This window comes from Calypte anna, chromosome 8 (assembly GCF_003957555.1).
Source record: "Calypte anna isolate BGI_N300 chromosome 8, bCalAnn1_v1.p, whole genome shotgun sequence".
Taxonomy (NCBI): domain Eukaryota; kingdom Metazoa; phylum Chordata; class Aves; order Apodiformes; family Trochilidae; genus Calypte; species Calypte anna.
Genome location: NC_044254.1, coordinates 25467585 through 25482845, shown reverse-complemented (window position 1 = coordinate 25482845; position 15261 = coordinate 25467585). Strand labels below are relative to the sequence as shown.

Genomic DNA, 15261 nt, shown 5'->3' with positions numbered 1-15261 from the left:
CGCTGCTCGCGCTGCCGGCAGTTGGCGCTCTGGACCAATGGGAGCGCGGGGAGGGGCTCTGCCCGCCCCGCCCCCACCGACGCGCATGTCCCGCGCCGCCGCGATGCATGCCGGGACGGCGGCGGGACCATGGCGAGCGACTTCTACCTCCGGTACTACGTGGGGCACAAGGGCAAGTTCGGCCACGAGTTCCTCGAGTTCGAGTTCCGGCCCGATGGTGAGGGATGAAACGGCACTGGGAAGGAAGGGAGGAAGGGGCACGGTGGACGGAGGGCCGCGCTGGGGCCCGTCGCGGAGCGGTGCCCGCTCAGCGCTGTTCTGGCGGGGTTTAACATCTGCTGTGTCTTGTGCAGGGAAGCTGCGTTACGCCAACAACAGCAACTACAAAAATGACGTCATGATCCGAAAGGAGGTACGGGAGGGAAGGCCGGGGTGGGGGTTGTGTCGGAGAGGGGCCAAGGAAAGCCCTGGTGTGGTGGGTGGGTGGTGCAAGCATCAGCTCTGGGGTGTCCTCTGATGTGGGAATGTTGTTTGTAGGCTTATGTGCATAAGAGTGTGATGGAGGAGCTGAAGAGAATCATCGACGACAGTGAGATCACAAAAGAAGATGATGCCTTGTGGCCTCCCCCCGACAGAGTCGGCAGACAGGTGGGTGTGCAGTGGCACTTTAATTGCTGCTCTGATTTTTGGGGTGTTGGGGCATCAGAAGCATCACTGAGCTTTTTCTTCACATGCCTGCTGTGAATGCCTTTGCTGCTGCAATAAAAATCATCGTTTCAGTACTGCAGTATTTCTGTAGCTTGTATTATGCTGTGGTAGTTTGACCTCCCGTGATCTTCTCTTTTTCAGGAGCTTGAAATAGTAATTGGTGATGAGCACATCTCCTTTACCACATCAAAAATTGGTTCACTCATTGATGTAAATCAGTCCAAGTACGTACACTGCTCTTCTAGGTTGCTTCTGGCTCTGTGCAATGATCTGTCTCAGAACTCATTGGTTGTTAGGTACTTGTATTTTATATTGGATCAAGTCAGTTCCTGGGGGTACAAGTTCTCTGCATTCCTGTGTAATGTACCAAACACTTTCAGGCTCTTGTCATTCCTTACCTGCTGTATTTTGAAATGTACTGAGGGATATTTTAAAATGTAGGAACCCCTGTCAGGTGCATGCAGAGTCTGAACTGATCTGAACAGTCAGTGTCTGTGGGGGAACCATGACTTCAGTACATCACCTGAGCTGAACAATCTGCCTCTCATGTCCCTTAAATCCAGAGTGATGTTGCTACTTGCTGTAATGATAAAAATGCACGTTTTCTTAGGGCTTAAAAGTTGTAAACTTGGACTGTAGAATGTTTTAACAATCCAGGCAGGATGAAATAAATCTGTTAATGTCTACGATGGCTGGTGAAAAGGCCCCCTCTGGGCTTTGTTGGTTTTTAGAACTAATGTCTTATAAACTGCTCTCTTAGAACATGAATCTAACTTTTTTTTTTTCCTTTTGTTGTGCACTGCAGGGATCCAGAAGGCTTGAGAGTGTTCTACTACCTGGTCCAGGACCTTAAGTGTCTAGTCTTCAGTCTTATTGGACTGCACTTCAAGATTAAACCAATCTAAATCAAACAAACTGAAGTTTGTGTTACAATATCTGGGGGAGGGGGTGGGCAGGGAGAAGTGCTGTTTCAGTTCTTTGTTATTTCTGGCCTGAAGCTTTTATGTATGTTAGAGTGGGTTTTTTTACAAACTGTCAGTAACTGTCTTAATAAAATAGTGGGATCTGTTGTTTTTTTTTAATTTATAAGTTCTGGTGAGAAACTGACTTCTGATGCTTTTATCATGGTAGTTCAGGGTAGGTTGCTTGAGTTACTGCACACAAAGCTATATTTCACATCTCTATGCAGCAGCAGTAAATGGAATTAGGTCTCGTCCTGTGAAATGAAGCTTCTGACAGCAATCCAGATCAACTTCTGTTAATATCCCAAGTGGAATATTCTCTTGGCCAGCTCAAATATGCAAAACAGAGGAAGCCCTTACTCTGCATGAGATTGCAGCTATAGCAGAGACACTTTCTCTTCTTAGTGCTGTGTGCTGTGGTGACCCATTTGCCTCCAGAGCAGAAGGCAACAGCCACCAGGGATCTTCCCCTGGGATCTTTGGGACCTCAGGCAACCTGATCCTAGTGGGAAGTCTCCCTGCCCATGCCAGGGGTTGGAACTGGATGATGATTTTTGATGTCCCTTCCAACCCAAACCACTCTATGATTCACTGATGCTCCCATACAGATTCAGAAAAACTGAAATGGAATGAAATGAAGTGCAGGATGTATTTAGTGAAGTTCCAGGCTAGCAGAGCTGTCGTGCTCAATGATTATGAGAGTCAGAGGATCAAGTCTGTCTCAGCTTTACCCTGGTAGAACACCATGGGCTGCGGCTCTCCAGAGGCTCCGAGGGTGTCCCCCACCTTCCACCAGATTCTTCCCAAATCTGTATCCACTGCGATAAAAAATAAGAGATTAAATAACTTTTAAAAAGGTGAAAACATGTAACCCCCGTTTACCTATGCTCGCTCCCCCTGCCTTCCCTCTCACCGCGGGCACCGTCTGCCCTTCCCCCGCGGACCCTCCCGCGGGCTCCCCACACGCCGGTCCCGCTTCCCCACCACCCCCGTTCCGCTGCCATCCCGTGGTCCGTCCGCCCGGTTCCCGGGGCCCATCCCGCTTCTCCTGCGGGGCGGTCCGGGCCGCGCCCGCCGGCGCCGCCATCTTGGCCAAGGGGAGCCCGGGCTGCAGGGAGCAGCGGGAGGGAGGCGGCAGCCGCCTTGTCCAGGGCACCAAGGCGAGGCGGGGAGATTAAAACCAAACCCTCCAACAGGAGCAGCAAAACCGGGCAGGAGCGGCTGGAACCCCGCAGCTGCCCCTGCGGGGCTGAGGGGGGCAGTCAGGGGAGTCCCGACAGCGCGGCGGCCCCGGAGCTGCCGGGTGCTCTGCGAGGCCATCCATGGGGGTAAGGTGGGAGGTGCGGCCGGGAAGAATTAAACCGGGTCAAACCCAGCCGAACTGATGGGCCTTGTCGCTGCCTCTTGCCTTGCAGAAGATCGGGCTGCAGCTGCGGGCCACGCTGGAGAACATCACCCGGCTGCGGGCCGAAGGGGAGGATTTCCGCTGGTACCTCAAGGTGCGGGGCGGCCGAGGGTCTGCGGGGCGGGGAACGCCGCTCCCCCTGCCCAGGGCCGGGCACATCGCTCAGTTTACAGACGTGGCTTTTTCCACACAAACTGCTCCAGGGGCACCGAATGTGGCGGTCTATAAGTATATGGAGATATATACACGTTAGTTATATATATACGTTAGTACATCATTCATTCATTAGTTGGTCCGTGGTCCCACTGATGAGGTGGTTGGGGATGCAGTATCCAGTGGCAGGCAGCACAGGGAAATGTTGGGGTGAGCTCTGCCCATCTTACATCCCGTGTGTTGTTTAGACCCCTGGGGAGGGCACAGCCACCCTGTCTGGGCACCTCACACCTTCCTCCTGCTCCTCTCCATTGTGGAAATTTGGGAGAGGGGAAGGGGGGTATCACATCAGCTCCTATGGCTTTTTCTTCCCTGGTTATTGACAGCTTTAAATTCTCTGGTGTATGTTTGTTTTTCAGCTGAAATGTGGGAACTGTGGTGAGGTTTCTGAAAAGTGGCAGTATCTGCGGTTGATGGTATGTCTGTCTGCCTGTTGTAACCTGCACCAGAACAAAAATGAGAAAACAAACCTGCCTGCTGTTAGACACAAGGGATGGTGGCATCAGGGATGTGACAACTTGCACTTCAGATGAGATAGTATTGCACATGCACTCAGGAAATGCTGTCATATTCCATACTTCAAAAATCTATTTGGAGACTGTTAACTGAAAGATGCCATCAGAGTGGTGACTGTTGGTGACAAAGTATTTATGTTTGTTTTGAAAAGCTGCCTTTCTGTAAGGATATAGTTTGAAACAAATTTTGAAGTGGTATCAGCGTAAGGTTGTGCCTGTAGTGTATTTCTCTGATGCTGATGGAATCTTTTTGGAGAAGTTTGGGTAATTCAAGGTGAGTTAAGGATGCTGGATTAGCAGTTGGAAACTGAAAAAGTGGGATAAAATTTGTCAGAGGTACGAGAGGGTTCTGTTCTTAGGAATGAACATCATCCCTTTTTGTTGCATAATGCTCAATGGTAAGAATGTATTTTGAGGACTTAATGAAACATGTCCATGAGGATAAGACATAACTATCCATTATTTCCTGTTTTAAGTCTAGTACAGCATTATTGTGTGATAATGGCAGCTTTCTGAATTATAGAGCTCTTGTATAAAAAAAAAAAATAAAAGCTTTATCATTGTAATGTTTTTAAAAAGTTAAATAACATTGTTGGAAAAATGACTTTACCTATGCAGAGATTTCCAGTGGCTCAGCTAGAGTGCAGATAAAATGATCTCTCTCTCTTATTATGGTTTTTAGGACAGTGTTCCCCTGAAAGGAGGCAGAGGAAGTGCCACTATGGTGCAGAAATGCAAGCTGTGCTCCAGGGAGAGCTCCATTGGTATGTGCTTAGAAATTTCAGAGGCATCACCCATTTTGTGCTTTTTCTCCTACATTCATTTTTCAGTCCCTGTTTTTGCTTGACACTGTAAAGGGCATTCACCAAGGGATTTTTGTTTTCCTTCTACATTTTGGTGCTTGGGTTCACAACAGGTACATACTTGTGCTCATGAAGGAGACAGCAAGGCCTCCTGGTGAGTTCAGGTTTCTGCATAAACAAAAGTCAAACCCATAATGTCATTTGACAAAAGCCCATAATTGTTTTCCATTGGAAGGGTAACAAAATGGTGTAATGTAAACTTCTCAGAAGTGAAAAAAAAAAATTCTATCTTTTGAGGATGAACTTATACAATTACTTTGTATAAGGAAATGTCTTCAAAAGAAGCAGCTGATGCTTGGTTTGTGTAGGATAAAACTGAAGACATAATGCTACTGACTTACATTTCTGATATTTTTTTTTAGATATTTTAAGTCAGACAATCAAGCCTTACAATGTAAGTTTGCTTTCTCTTTTACATAACAATTGAAAGATAAATAAGCATTAATAGTATTTTGAGTTTTCATTTTATCATCACATTCCTTTTTGAAGAACACAAAAAGCTGTTTTTCTCCCCTGAGAGAAAATTGTCTCTCAAGAACTCCTGCACACTGTCTCAAGTGAGAATAATCTGATACATTTCATAGGGAAAACAAAAAATTCTATCACTCTGATTATAGTGTCAGTTGTGTAATGTATGTATGAGTTTCCTCTTGAAGGCTTCCTTGGGGCAGATTAAGGAATTGTAGTTAATTAACCCCCATTAAATGAGCCCTGATTCTGCTGTCACTTGGAACATCAAAGTTGATAGTCCTGCCTTTGGAGAAAGTCATTCCTAGACTAATGCTTGTCACTGTCCTTCTCTATTGGATGAAAACTAATGGTGTTCTGACTCACTTATAGGCTGAAGACAGTGAGAAATTCAAAACAATAGTGGAGTTTGAATGCCGAGGGCTGGAACCAGTTGACTTTCAACCACAGGTGAGTTCTAATTCTTCATTTGTTTCTCAGTTTTTAAGAGCACTTCTTACAGAGCCTGGAGTGATAAAATACACACTATGTGATGGTACTGCTCTTACTAGAATGTCCTAGGCCTCCCCAGCTTTCCATGATCTCCACAATTCTTTCGTTTACTTCAACTCAAAAAAGACCAACCCTGCAAGCAGCTAACACTAAAAACTCTGCTATTGTTTGTGCCAGTAAAATTTAAACATGGCATGGAGCTGTATTCAGATTGCTGCACAGGTGAGTCAGCACTCATTTTAATTCATTTGCGAGGTCTTCCATTGCACAGGCTATTGCAAAAGAGTCTTTCCCAGAGGGGAATTGTGAGAGTGCCCAAATAGACAGCTACATGCACAAGAGCACCACTTTGCCTTTTGGTATGTTAAGAGTAAAGGAAGCTCAGGTTATGATCAGTCTTCAGCATATGGACTCTAAAGAAAATAACATTTTTTTGAGATTTGACATCACCAAAGCCATAGGAAATTAATATTGATGTTTTCCCATTTTAAACCTGACCAAAGACTGAAGATCAGTGGAGGTTAAAAGCTGTTGCAAAGTGCACTTCAAGGTTCAGAGTTAAAGAATTTCTTCAGGGCCAGGCCAGTTTTCAGTGATTCATTTGCTTATGCATGGTCATGCTGCTTGCAAGCTAACTCCCTGCTATATTTAACCTATTATTCCAGTCGGATTAGGTGTAAATAGACTGACAAATATAAACCTGTCTTATCCTTCCCTCAGACTGTGACACTGCTAAGAAACAGACCAAAGAAGCTGATCCTTCAAAGAATATAATATAAATGAAATAACCAATGCAGTGTGGTGCAAGAGGTTCATTTTTTTACTATTTAAGTGAAGCCCATCTTTCTGAGGAGTGGAGTGGTTGTTAGTTCACTCCTCTGCAAGTTCATTAGTGCAAGACAGAGGAACATGCACTTAAAGAAAAACCTAAGAGAAGACTACAAAATGTAGGAGATATTTATAGCTCTGCATCCAAGCTGTCAGTTTTATTTTTATCTGCACAACAAAGACTCTACAGCTATAGTAAAGCTTTCATTTTAAAATTCTCAAGGTTTGCTCTACGGACTCTCTTGAAGAGAACACTTTAATCCCTGAGCAGACATTTCAGTGAATTTTCTGATGCCTAAATGAGTAGGCAGAGCCTTTTTTTTTTTTTTCCTCTCAATTTCTTATTTTTCTTGTTTAATGTGCATCTACTGCATCTGAAATAGATGCTGATGATGCAATAGATACATCTACTGCAAATCTGAAATAGAATTCTTGGTTTTCCTTGAGGATAGTTCTTCTGTCTCTCAAGTGAATAATTCAGCTTAAAAAAAAATGCAGGTTTCTTTATAAAACCCCTCTTAAACCTTCTTAAGCCTCTTTATGGCACAACCAGTAGTTTAATTGGTCGCAGAAGTGTCATAATTCATTGTGTTGAAATTTGTTGGCATTTTTGTCTGTGTTGTGTGCGTGCTTCAGCTGCTGGTCAGTCAGCAGAGGGCAGACAAGTCACTGCCTGTGTCAGCTCCTACTGCAGGTGAAACGAGTCTCTGCTCTGACCCCAGAGAACCCAAGTCCTGCCAAGTGGCTGGTACAGGAGCTTGTACTTCCAGTCACATGGCTTCTCAGTCCTTGGATGGCTGGTGAATATCTCCAGGTGGCAAAAGCAGAGCTTCTTTTATTTTTCTAGTGTTTGTTCTCTGCTGCAGCTCTGATTTTTTTGCCCTGTGATGCTGATCTTCTCAAGCCCTAGCAGTTTAAGGTGGATTTCTTATAAATCTATAAAGGCCATATCCACACTGTGCCTGGCAGGTTGCTCTCTTCTTGTTACATCTGCCACACTTCATGATTTATTAAACCTCCAAGTGCTTAACCTTCCATTCTAATACCAAAATAACTTAAAGTCATGTGGCTTACTTAACACATTCTTACACAGATAAATGCCTGACTGGCACTACTGGGGATTTCATTAACAAAAATGCAAAGATAGGTCCCTTGCAGAAAACCAGGCAGAAGCAACCTTTGCTCTTTAGCAACTTCTTAATAAAATTCTGTAGTTAGAAATGGCAAGGTAAGAAACCTTCTTGTATGCTACATAGGTGGCTGGATTTTGAAATTTTTGTAATAAAAATCTGTGTAGAGTAACATTCTTTCAACCTATTTCAATGATCATATTTATTATTCTCTTGGTACAGCTTACTCTGAAAAATTTACTGTGAATGTCTTTGCAGGCAGGGTTTGCTGCTGAAGGTGCAGAGTCTGGCACACCTTTCAATGACATAAACTTGTTGGAAAAGGTATGTTGTCTAAGTTTCATTAGTAAATCTGATTATCTCATCCAAAATGCACACTGCACATGCAAGAGACTCATTTTGCTCTTTCAGGTGGCCAGAAACAAAATAGAACTATGAACAACCAGCATTACTGACAGTGTCATTTTATAATTTGATAGCTTAGCAGCTGACAAAGGTAGAAATGCAACTTTTAAGTTACTGAGGAATTTCAGAGAGCAAACACCTTGAATACTAAATGGCTGGGGTTATTTACAATGGTGACCTGATTTTTTCTAGGAAGATTTTTCTCTTGTGCATAAAGATATTAAAAAGTGATCTAAAGACACTGTCCTTTAAAGCTCAGGATAACAACTTCAGCATTGCAAATCTTTCTTGGCTGTGAGCAGGGATCTCAAGGTCAAATCTGTTCCCTGCTATCCTACTTGGCAAGGATCTACTTGTCTGCTTACCCGCCTGACTAGGGTATTGTAAATGATAGATAATCCTTTCATCTGCTGTGGTTGCTGTCTTGTCCACTACAGGCTGTGGGCTACATATAAATTAAAAAAAAAAAATAAAATACATGTTACAACATTGAAACTGAAGCCTATTTAATTTCAGGTCAGTGGTCTTGTTTCTCTCAGAAACTGAGCTTAGTGATTACTTTCTACAGAAATCTAAGACCCAAACTTTGAGTGAGGCTTAGTTTCAGTTTGAATTCCCATTAGTGTTTTAGACACTGTTGCATTCTGGCCTCTGTGACTAACACTGTGAAACCTTATTCCCTGTAGGATTGGAATGACTACGATGAAAAAGCGAAGGAATCTGTTGGGATCTATGAAGTTACCCATAAATTTGTAAAATGCTAAAGTTCATGCCCCTAATAAATCTTGACATGGTTATTGATGAAGGAGCTGTAACCACCAGAGATGCAGTTTCCTTGGAGTTATTTTTCACATGGCTGTACTTCAGAAATTGAAACCTAAGTTGTCCTTATTACCCCTGGGATATCCTAATAAAATATTTTCCAGACCCCTTTTGAGCCTTGGTATAAACTGAAAATAATGTACACACTTCAGTACTGTTTTCTTAATCTTGACTTTTGGGGGCAATACATATGTTTTTCTTGGTTTTTATGGATATCAACTTCCAGCTGATAGAAGGAGGGAAGAGGAAAACATTCTGTTGGAGTTACTTTTCCACAGTAAGAGAAGACTTGGAAAGACAGAATCCCAGTGATTTTTCTTTAAGGCACAAGAGCACAGGCTTACTTAGCAGATGAGATTATTGGACAGACTTCATGTAAGGAAGGGGAGAGCCAACACTGCAGCATGCTGTCAGTAGTATTCTTTTTAACCCTTATAAGAAACACAAGCTATTGATAAAGGGACTCCCCATACTATATTATTTTGGTATGTCAATAAAAGAACTTTGTGGTTATTAAAAGATAACCTTTATTAGCATACAGCCTATTCCAGTCAATTTAACAACACAGTTGGTGATTGTGGGTTACCTAAAGCTTCCCAGTTCATTTTTTTTTCCTCAAAAAGCTGTTACAGTGGAAAGGCTTCAAGCAGTTGAGGCACAATCAGTTCCAATAGCGATTCAAGTTTCAAGAGAAAGAAAGGTGTGACAAGTTAACAAGTGCAAGACTGCAAATGTAACCACTCTTTCATACTTAAAATTATTGCCTATCTTTTTTTAAAAAATCAAACAGTTTAAGAGTGGCATCACAGTGCTGTTGTCTGTCTGAACACTCATGGAACACAAATGTTCTGAGTTCAGACACTCAGTAACAATGCATTTTAAATAATATAGTTTAAGAACACATGGATCTGCAAGAGCAGATGAGTCTGATACTTAATTTTGACAGTGTTTATGTCTGTATTTCCTGAAACGTGCATTCAAGGTCTGTACTTGATTTCTTTAAAACAGATACAAATTTAATAGTTAATCTAACAGTATTTAAGTTCAATGAACTAAAATGAAGCCAATTAATCTGGTCAGTCTCAGCTACATTTGAGCACTGATGAGTATACCAATTAGACACAGTATGCATTTTGTACTGTAAAGAGTTACAGAATTTTTATTTCTAACTCCCAATTTTCTTACCCTTCAAAACATTAAAGATGTCTTCTAATGACTTATATATGCACTGAAGGTATTCTTTACCATCCCTAGCTGGGTAAGAGGAAACATTACAGCCTATCCAATCATCCTGGACCTGATAACCTACTCCAAAGCCATCAGACACAACTGGGCCAAACCCTCCTAATTGCACAGCTGGGCTAACCAATGTGCTTGTGGAAATGATGTTGTGATTAAGCTGAGCATAGGCTTGGTCTTGATAGAAATCAGGCAGAGCAATACCTTTGGATAAGGCTAAATGGCGTAAGCCAAAGAGGTGCCGGTCAAATCCCTGACCTGTTAAAATAAAATAACAAGTGTTAGATGACTGATATTTGTGGAAAATAAACTCACTTATTTTGAAATCACATTATATTTCAGTCACAAAAGAGGAGTTCTCTAAAACTGGATTTTATTCTCATATTAGCAGGAATAATTTTTCAGAACCCAGACATTCTTCACTTTCAACACACATATCCCAGGGAATGAGGTCTTGCTCAGCCCCAACCAGGAATCATGATAGTAAAGAAAAGTGCAGTGTTAACAGGCATATTAAGAATGCATCACTTTCTTTGATTAACTATTTATGTGATTATATCCAGGTTGTTTAAAACAAAGAACGACTTTCCTAAAATTTATGAATCTAAAGAGGAGGAGGAAATTAAACTACTTATCTGTGAAGCAGATGTTCAGAGCAACCTTAATAGACATTTGGTGCAAAAGCAGAGTGTTTGCTATATTCCTACTTACCCATAGCAGCTTCCTTTGTCAAACGGCCATGGTATTTTGAGCACTCCATGATCAACTCCTGAAGCTCTTCTGTGCTGTGTTTGGACGGTTCCCTGACAAAAGCTTCTGAACATTTCTTTGTATGGACTGAAGCAGGACGTATGGTTTCTGTACGACCATGTTTGAAAGCTGCAGTACTGCAAGACTCATACGTAGCAACAGTTTGATTGTACTGCCGAAGGAAAGCCATCTGGAAGGCAAGCTGAGCCACAGCATCTGGACTTACCTTCTTCTGCTTTAGAAGGTTCTTGCCCCCTTCATTGAACTGCATCATGTCAAGAGACAGTGCTTCTACAGTGGCATCAAATTTCTGTTTGGCTTTGATAATTCCTGCTTTTAAGGCATCATTCAGCTTGAAGTCAAGTTTCTGTACTGCCGTGGAAGAGTCTACTGAAGCAGGCTGGGACTGGGGGCTGATGGCTGGTGCCTTGGTGCTATCTTTAAAAACCTCATTCTGGAACCTGAGCACAGCCACACCGTCTCCCCAGGAATGTTCAAAATTAATTCCTGCAGTTCCATCCTTAGTTATGATGAGAGTAAAGGATTTGTCAAACCAGCGGTTGGCACCATCTCCATGCAACATAGTGCGGGACAAGTGCACCAAGTCTTTAATGGGAAAATCATCTAAACTTAAACAAAACAATGCTGAGTCTACTTTGTGAAGAGCTTCTGCATTGCCATTATCCAGTAAATTCTTTCTCAGCGATGCCCATGTATCTCGGTTTTCACTGGGGAGGTAGCCAAGAGGGAAGGCCGGAGCTGGACTGGTGTCACTAAGGATGTATTTCAAGTGTGCTTGTATTTCTGAAGGCTTCAGTGTGTTTCCATCTCTATCAATAACATCAAACACATAAAAGTTTCCATTTCTCAGTACCAGTAAATGTTTTGCCTTTTCATCTGTATAAAGCTCATCTTTGTGGAGTTTGGGCAGCCGTGTAGAATTGAAAAGCCTGAAGTACTGGGACATATCAAGGGGGTATGCATTGACCAGGTAGGCACCAAACCAAGAAATTGAAGAAGGCACAAATCGGATAATATTTTTAAAGATCTGAGTGTCACTTTTTTCTGGATTAAGGTGAAAAACCTCTGGTTCAAGATAACCAGCTCTGAAGGTCTTCATAAAACGTAAAGCAGAAACAGTCATGTTTGTAGCTCGTATGAGCTGATCATTATATTCAGCTTTTGGATCAGGATTAAAAGACATAAATGGATTAAAATTCAAAACAATAGGTTCACGTGCTTCTAGGTACATGTCAAACCAGGGACCTGAAAAGGGAGAGTTAAAAAATAGGTCAGAATATAAAAGCAGCTTATTGATTCAGACTAGAAGTTCATAGTTGATATCCCTCCTCCAGCGGTGATCATGAATAAACACCTACTGAAGTACATACAAAGAAAATAATTATATGAAGTAATCCCCCCCAAGGATTCTACCAGCCTCCAATTGTGAAGAAAGGCACTGTGGGCTAATTGTAAAAAATACTGTATTTGAAGCAATCAAGATGGTAAAAATCACTGTCAACAAGGGTCAATTTTTGTGTTTCATGAGCCCTTTTTTTTGGTACACACCTCACATCTGGAGGGGAACATACCTATACCTACCTTTAAACTAATCATTTCTGCAACTCTGTTACTGAGGGCATGTTCCTCTTAAGAATCACTTTTCATTCTGATTTAGTATTTTCCTCATTCCTGGCAGCATTTCTCCATCACCATTTGCTGCCTTGCATTTCCACCCCCTTGGCTCTTTCTGTCCCCTGAAATAATCAGCACAACATGAAACTCTTGACAGTGATGCATTGCCACTGATACTCTCAAGTTGTCAAAAAGATGAGGTTAGAGAGGACCTCACAGTTATTCTTCCAGGCTCAGAACAGGCTTCAGAAAGCAGAATTACATTTCATACCCACAGATCTTTTAGACAGTCTGTCAGCATATCAAGAAGCATGAATGTGATCCAAAGGTTCTGTGTTGTCAAAACCAAGGGAATCAGTCACAGCTCTAAAAAGTAGCCACACCTTTACACCTGCCCATGAGTAGATGAAAACCCAGGGGGCATTCACAGAGAAGGGATGTTTTTAAGTAAGTTCTATTTCATCATCACTGGCAACTTCAATTTCAGTAAGCTCTGGTATTGCATGCTGTCTGGATGCAGACCAAGGAAACAAGTGAACACCAACTTCATCTCAAGACAGCTGATGTATTAAAAGATATTACTTTAAGGCTGGATCAGTTCCAAGAAGAACCTTCTAGCTGGGTTGTAAAAGGGCAACAGGTAACTCATGGACATAAATTACAATTTAATCCAGGTCCTCTCCAGTGAGTAACTAACATTCATCTACAGTTTTAAAACCACACCAGTCATCAGCACCACATAGCCTTTCAACCAGGTAAGATCGTCTAAAACCTAAACAAAAAAAAACCTAAACAAAATTAGTAAAGAAAAAAAAAAGCCTGTTAACTAAAATTAAAACACATTCTCTCAGGAAAAAATACTGTTTCTTCAATACTCACCAGTCTAGAATTCTGGTACATAAAAGTTAGATAATGGACATTCTTCTGTCTACCACAGACTCAGAATTTGCTGAAATATAGCCAGGGGCAATATTCACAACATGTTATGGCAGGTTTATGGAGTAGAGAACTTAAGCTTCAGCCAATTTTATTTGTAGCATTTTAAACTGTTACTGAGCATGATGACAGACTCCTATATCCAGCAGGCCAACATACCTGTGATGTAACTAGTGTGCTTGTTCTGATTGTCTTGAGCAACCAGTTGCTCGTGCAGCTCTTTCCCAATCCCCTTTTCAAAGCGATGAGCAAGTTCTTCAGTCTTCCTACAGCAATCAATAAAAGAGTCAAAATGCATCACAAGCCATAATTTTGTTTGTAACATTTGTCCTTGAAACAGCACACACCACTGCAATATGTGTTATCTTGCTTGTCCATACCTGAATTGGTCATCATTTAAAAGAGGTTTCTGGGCATTTAGGTATCTCTTAATTGTATCTTCAAGTTTGGGAATTGGCAATCTGAAGGAAGGGGAACAGAGAAATGCACTTTATGAGCAACGGTACTAACAAAGCCACTGTTTTTTACACAATAGTTTCTTTGCTTCCCCTCTTTCCTACTCTTCCTTACACCCCATATTATCCAAATGGCTCAAAAGCTGTTTATGGAAGAGAAGGGAATAGGTGGGCATGTACCATCACAGGATAAGGTCCTTGGAAAACAAGGTAGCAAACCAATTTCACTGTCTGTTACAAAGGTATTGCAGGGAAGGGTCCTAGTACCTTGCAGGGAATACAATGACATGAATTGTTGCAAGGTGAAGCTGCTTATAATTTGGAGGTTTAGTTGGGTAGCACCCCTGCATGAGGACTCCCTCATTTGCTGGGTCCTGAAGGTTCACTTTTCCTTGAAAATTTCTTAATCAGTGTCACTGTCATTTTCCTCTCTGCCTAAACAAGAAAACACTCCTCTTGCTAGAAAATAATCCTCTAAACCAACGAAGGTTACTTCACAAACTGAACAGATGTCTCAGCAGTGGATTTATAGCCATATTTACCCTTTAAAAACCAAAATCATTTTTCTCCAGGGTGCTTTAGGAAGAGCGCACACAACACGAGGAGTCGGCACACCCCACTCACAGTCAAACAGAAAGGAGAGGGAGGGCGTTCTCTCTCCCTTCTCCTCACAGCGAACACCCCAGGAGCCGCCGACCTCACACGACCACCGCCACCAACCTCTGCCCGCGTACCCCCTGGATCCCGGGCCCTCCGAGACGCCCCCCCCGGGGCGGGCACCTTTAGGACGCTCACTCCAGGCCCAGCCCCGGGCCGCGCCTCAGGAGGCCGCGGGACGGGAGGTCCCGGAGGGCAGCGGGGGCAGCGTCCCGCCGTACCTGGGCAGGCTCTTCTGATAGTGCATGGTGGGCACGATGCTGCGGTGCAGGTACTCGGCAGCGCCCGCGCTGCTGTAGCCCCTCCGCCAGCGCGGCCCCGCCGCCGCCCGCCTCAGCAGCAGCTGCCGCGCCGCCATGACGCCCGTCATGAGGAGCCCGGCAGGCACCGCCCGCCCCGCTTCCCTCGCTGCCGCCCCGGGGCCGACACCGCCGCTCTCCGCGCTCCTCCCGCCCCGCCGAACGCTCGGCCCCGTTCCGGCTCAGCTCAGGGGGGAGAGGCGGTGGCTCGGGTCTCGGCGGGGCCTTCACACCGGCGCGGTGGGGGGGTAGGGATCGGGGCTTGGTTCCATCAAAACACTCCCGGGGAAGAGACGGCCAAATGGGGACCAAGATCCCCGCGGCTCGGAAGGGTCCACGAGGTCTCTGCTGCCCGGTCCCAGCGGCACGCCCTGGGTGACGGCTCCGGGTCGCTCCGGGGAGCGATTTCATGGAGAGTATTTTAATTAATATTTCTTTTGGAAAGTACGGTGCTGGCTGTCAAGGTAGCAAAGTTACCT

The 15261-nt window shown here is 43.6% G+C and overlaps 3 protein-coding genes across 4 annotated transcripts; 2 read left to right on the top strand and 1 right to left on the bottom strand.

Moving 5' to 3' along the window:
* The first annotated feature begins 70 nt into the window (after positions 1–70).
* On the top strand, positions 71–1799 carry MAGOH (mago homolog, exon junction complex subunit). Its single transcript, XM_008502521.2, has 5 exons — positions 71–217; positions 354–412; positions 538–648; positions 850–932; positions 1514–1799. Exons 1-5 carry the CDS (start codon positions 130–132, stop codon positions 1611–1613), a joined length of 441 nt encoding a protein of 146 aa, XP_008500743.1. The 5' UTR covers positions 71–129; the 3' UTR covers positions 1614–1799.
* A 945-nt stretch (positions 1800–2744) lies between these two features.
* CZIB (CXXC motif containing zinc binding protein) lies at positions 2745–9335 on the top strand. Its single transcript, XM_030455785.1, has 8 exons — positions 2745–2998; positions 3086–3169; positions 3648–3704; positions 4486–4567; positions 5029–5060; positions 5507–5584; positions 7843–7908; positions 8676–9335. The coding sequence occupies exons 1-8, from the start codon at positions 2993–2995 to the stop codon at positions 8751–8753; spliced, it is 483 nt and encodes a 160-aa protein (XP_030311645.1). The 5' UTR covers positions 2745–2992; the 3' UTR covers positions 8754–9335.
* Positions 9319–14871, bottom strand: CPT2 (carnitine palmitoyltransferase 2). Of its 2 annotated transcripts, none has more exons than XM_030455783.1 (5): positions 14705–14871; positions 13752–13832; positions 13531–13637; positions 10762–12066; positions 9319–10308 (listed from the first exon to the last, which is right to left on the bottom strand). In XM_030455783.1, the coding sequence occupies exons 1-5, from the start codon at positions 14851–14853 to the stop codon at positions 9977–9979; spliced, it is 1974 nt and encodes a 657-aa protein (XP_030311643.1). In that variant the 5' UTR covers positions 14854–14871; the 3' UTR covers positions 9319–9976. The 2 variants fall into 2 exon arrangements, with proteins under 2 accessions (XP_030311643.1, XP_030311644.1); XM_030455784.1 differs by lacking the exon at positions 14705–14871 and adding an exon at positions 14607–14689.
* Between the last annotated feature and the right edge of the window lie 390 nt (positions 14872–15261).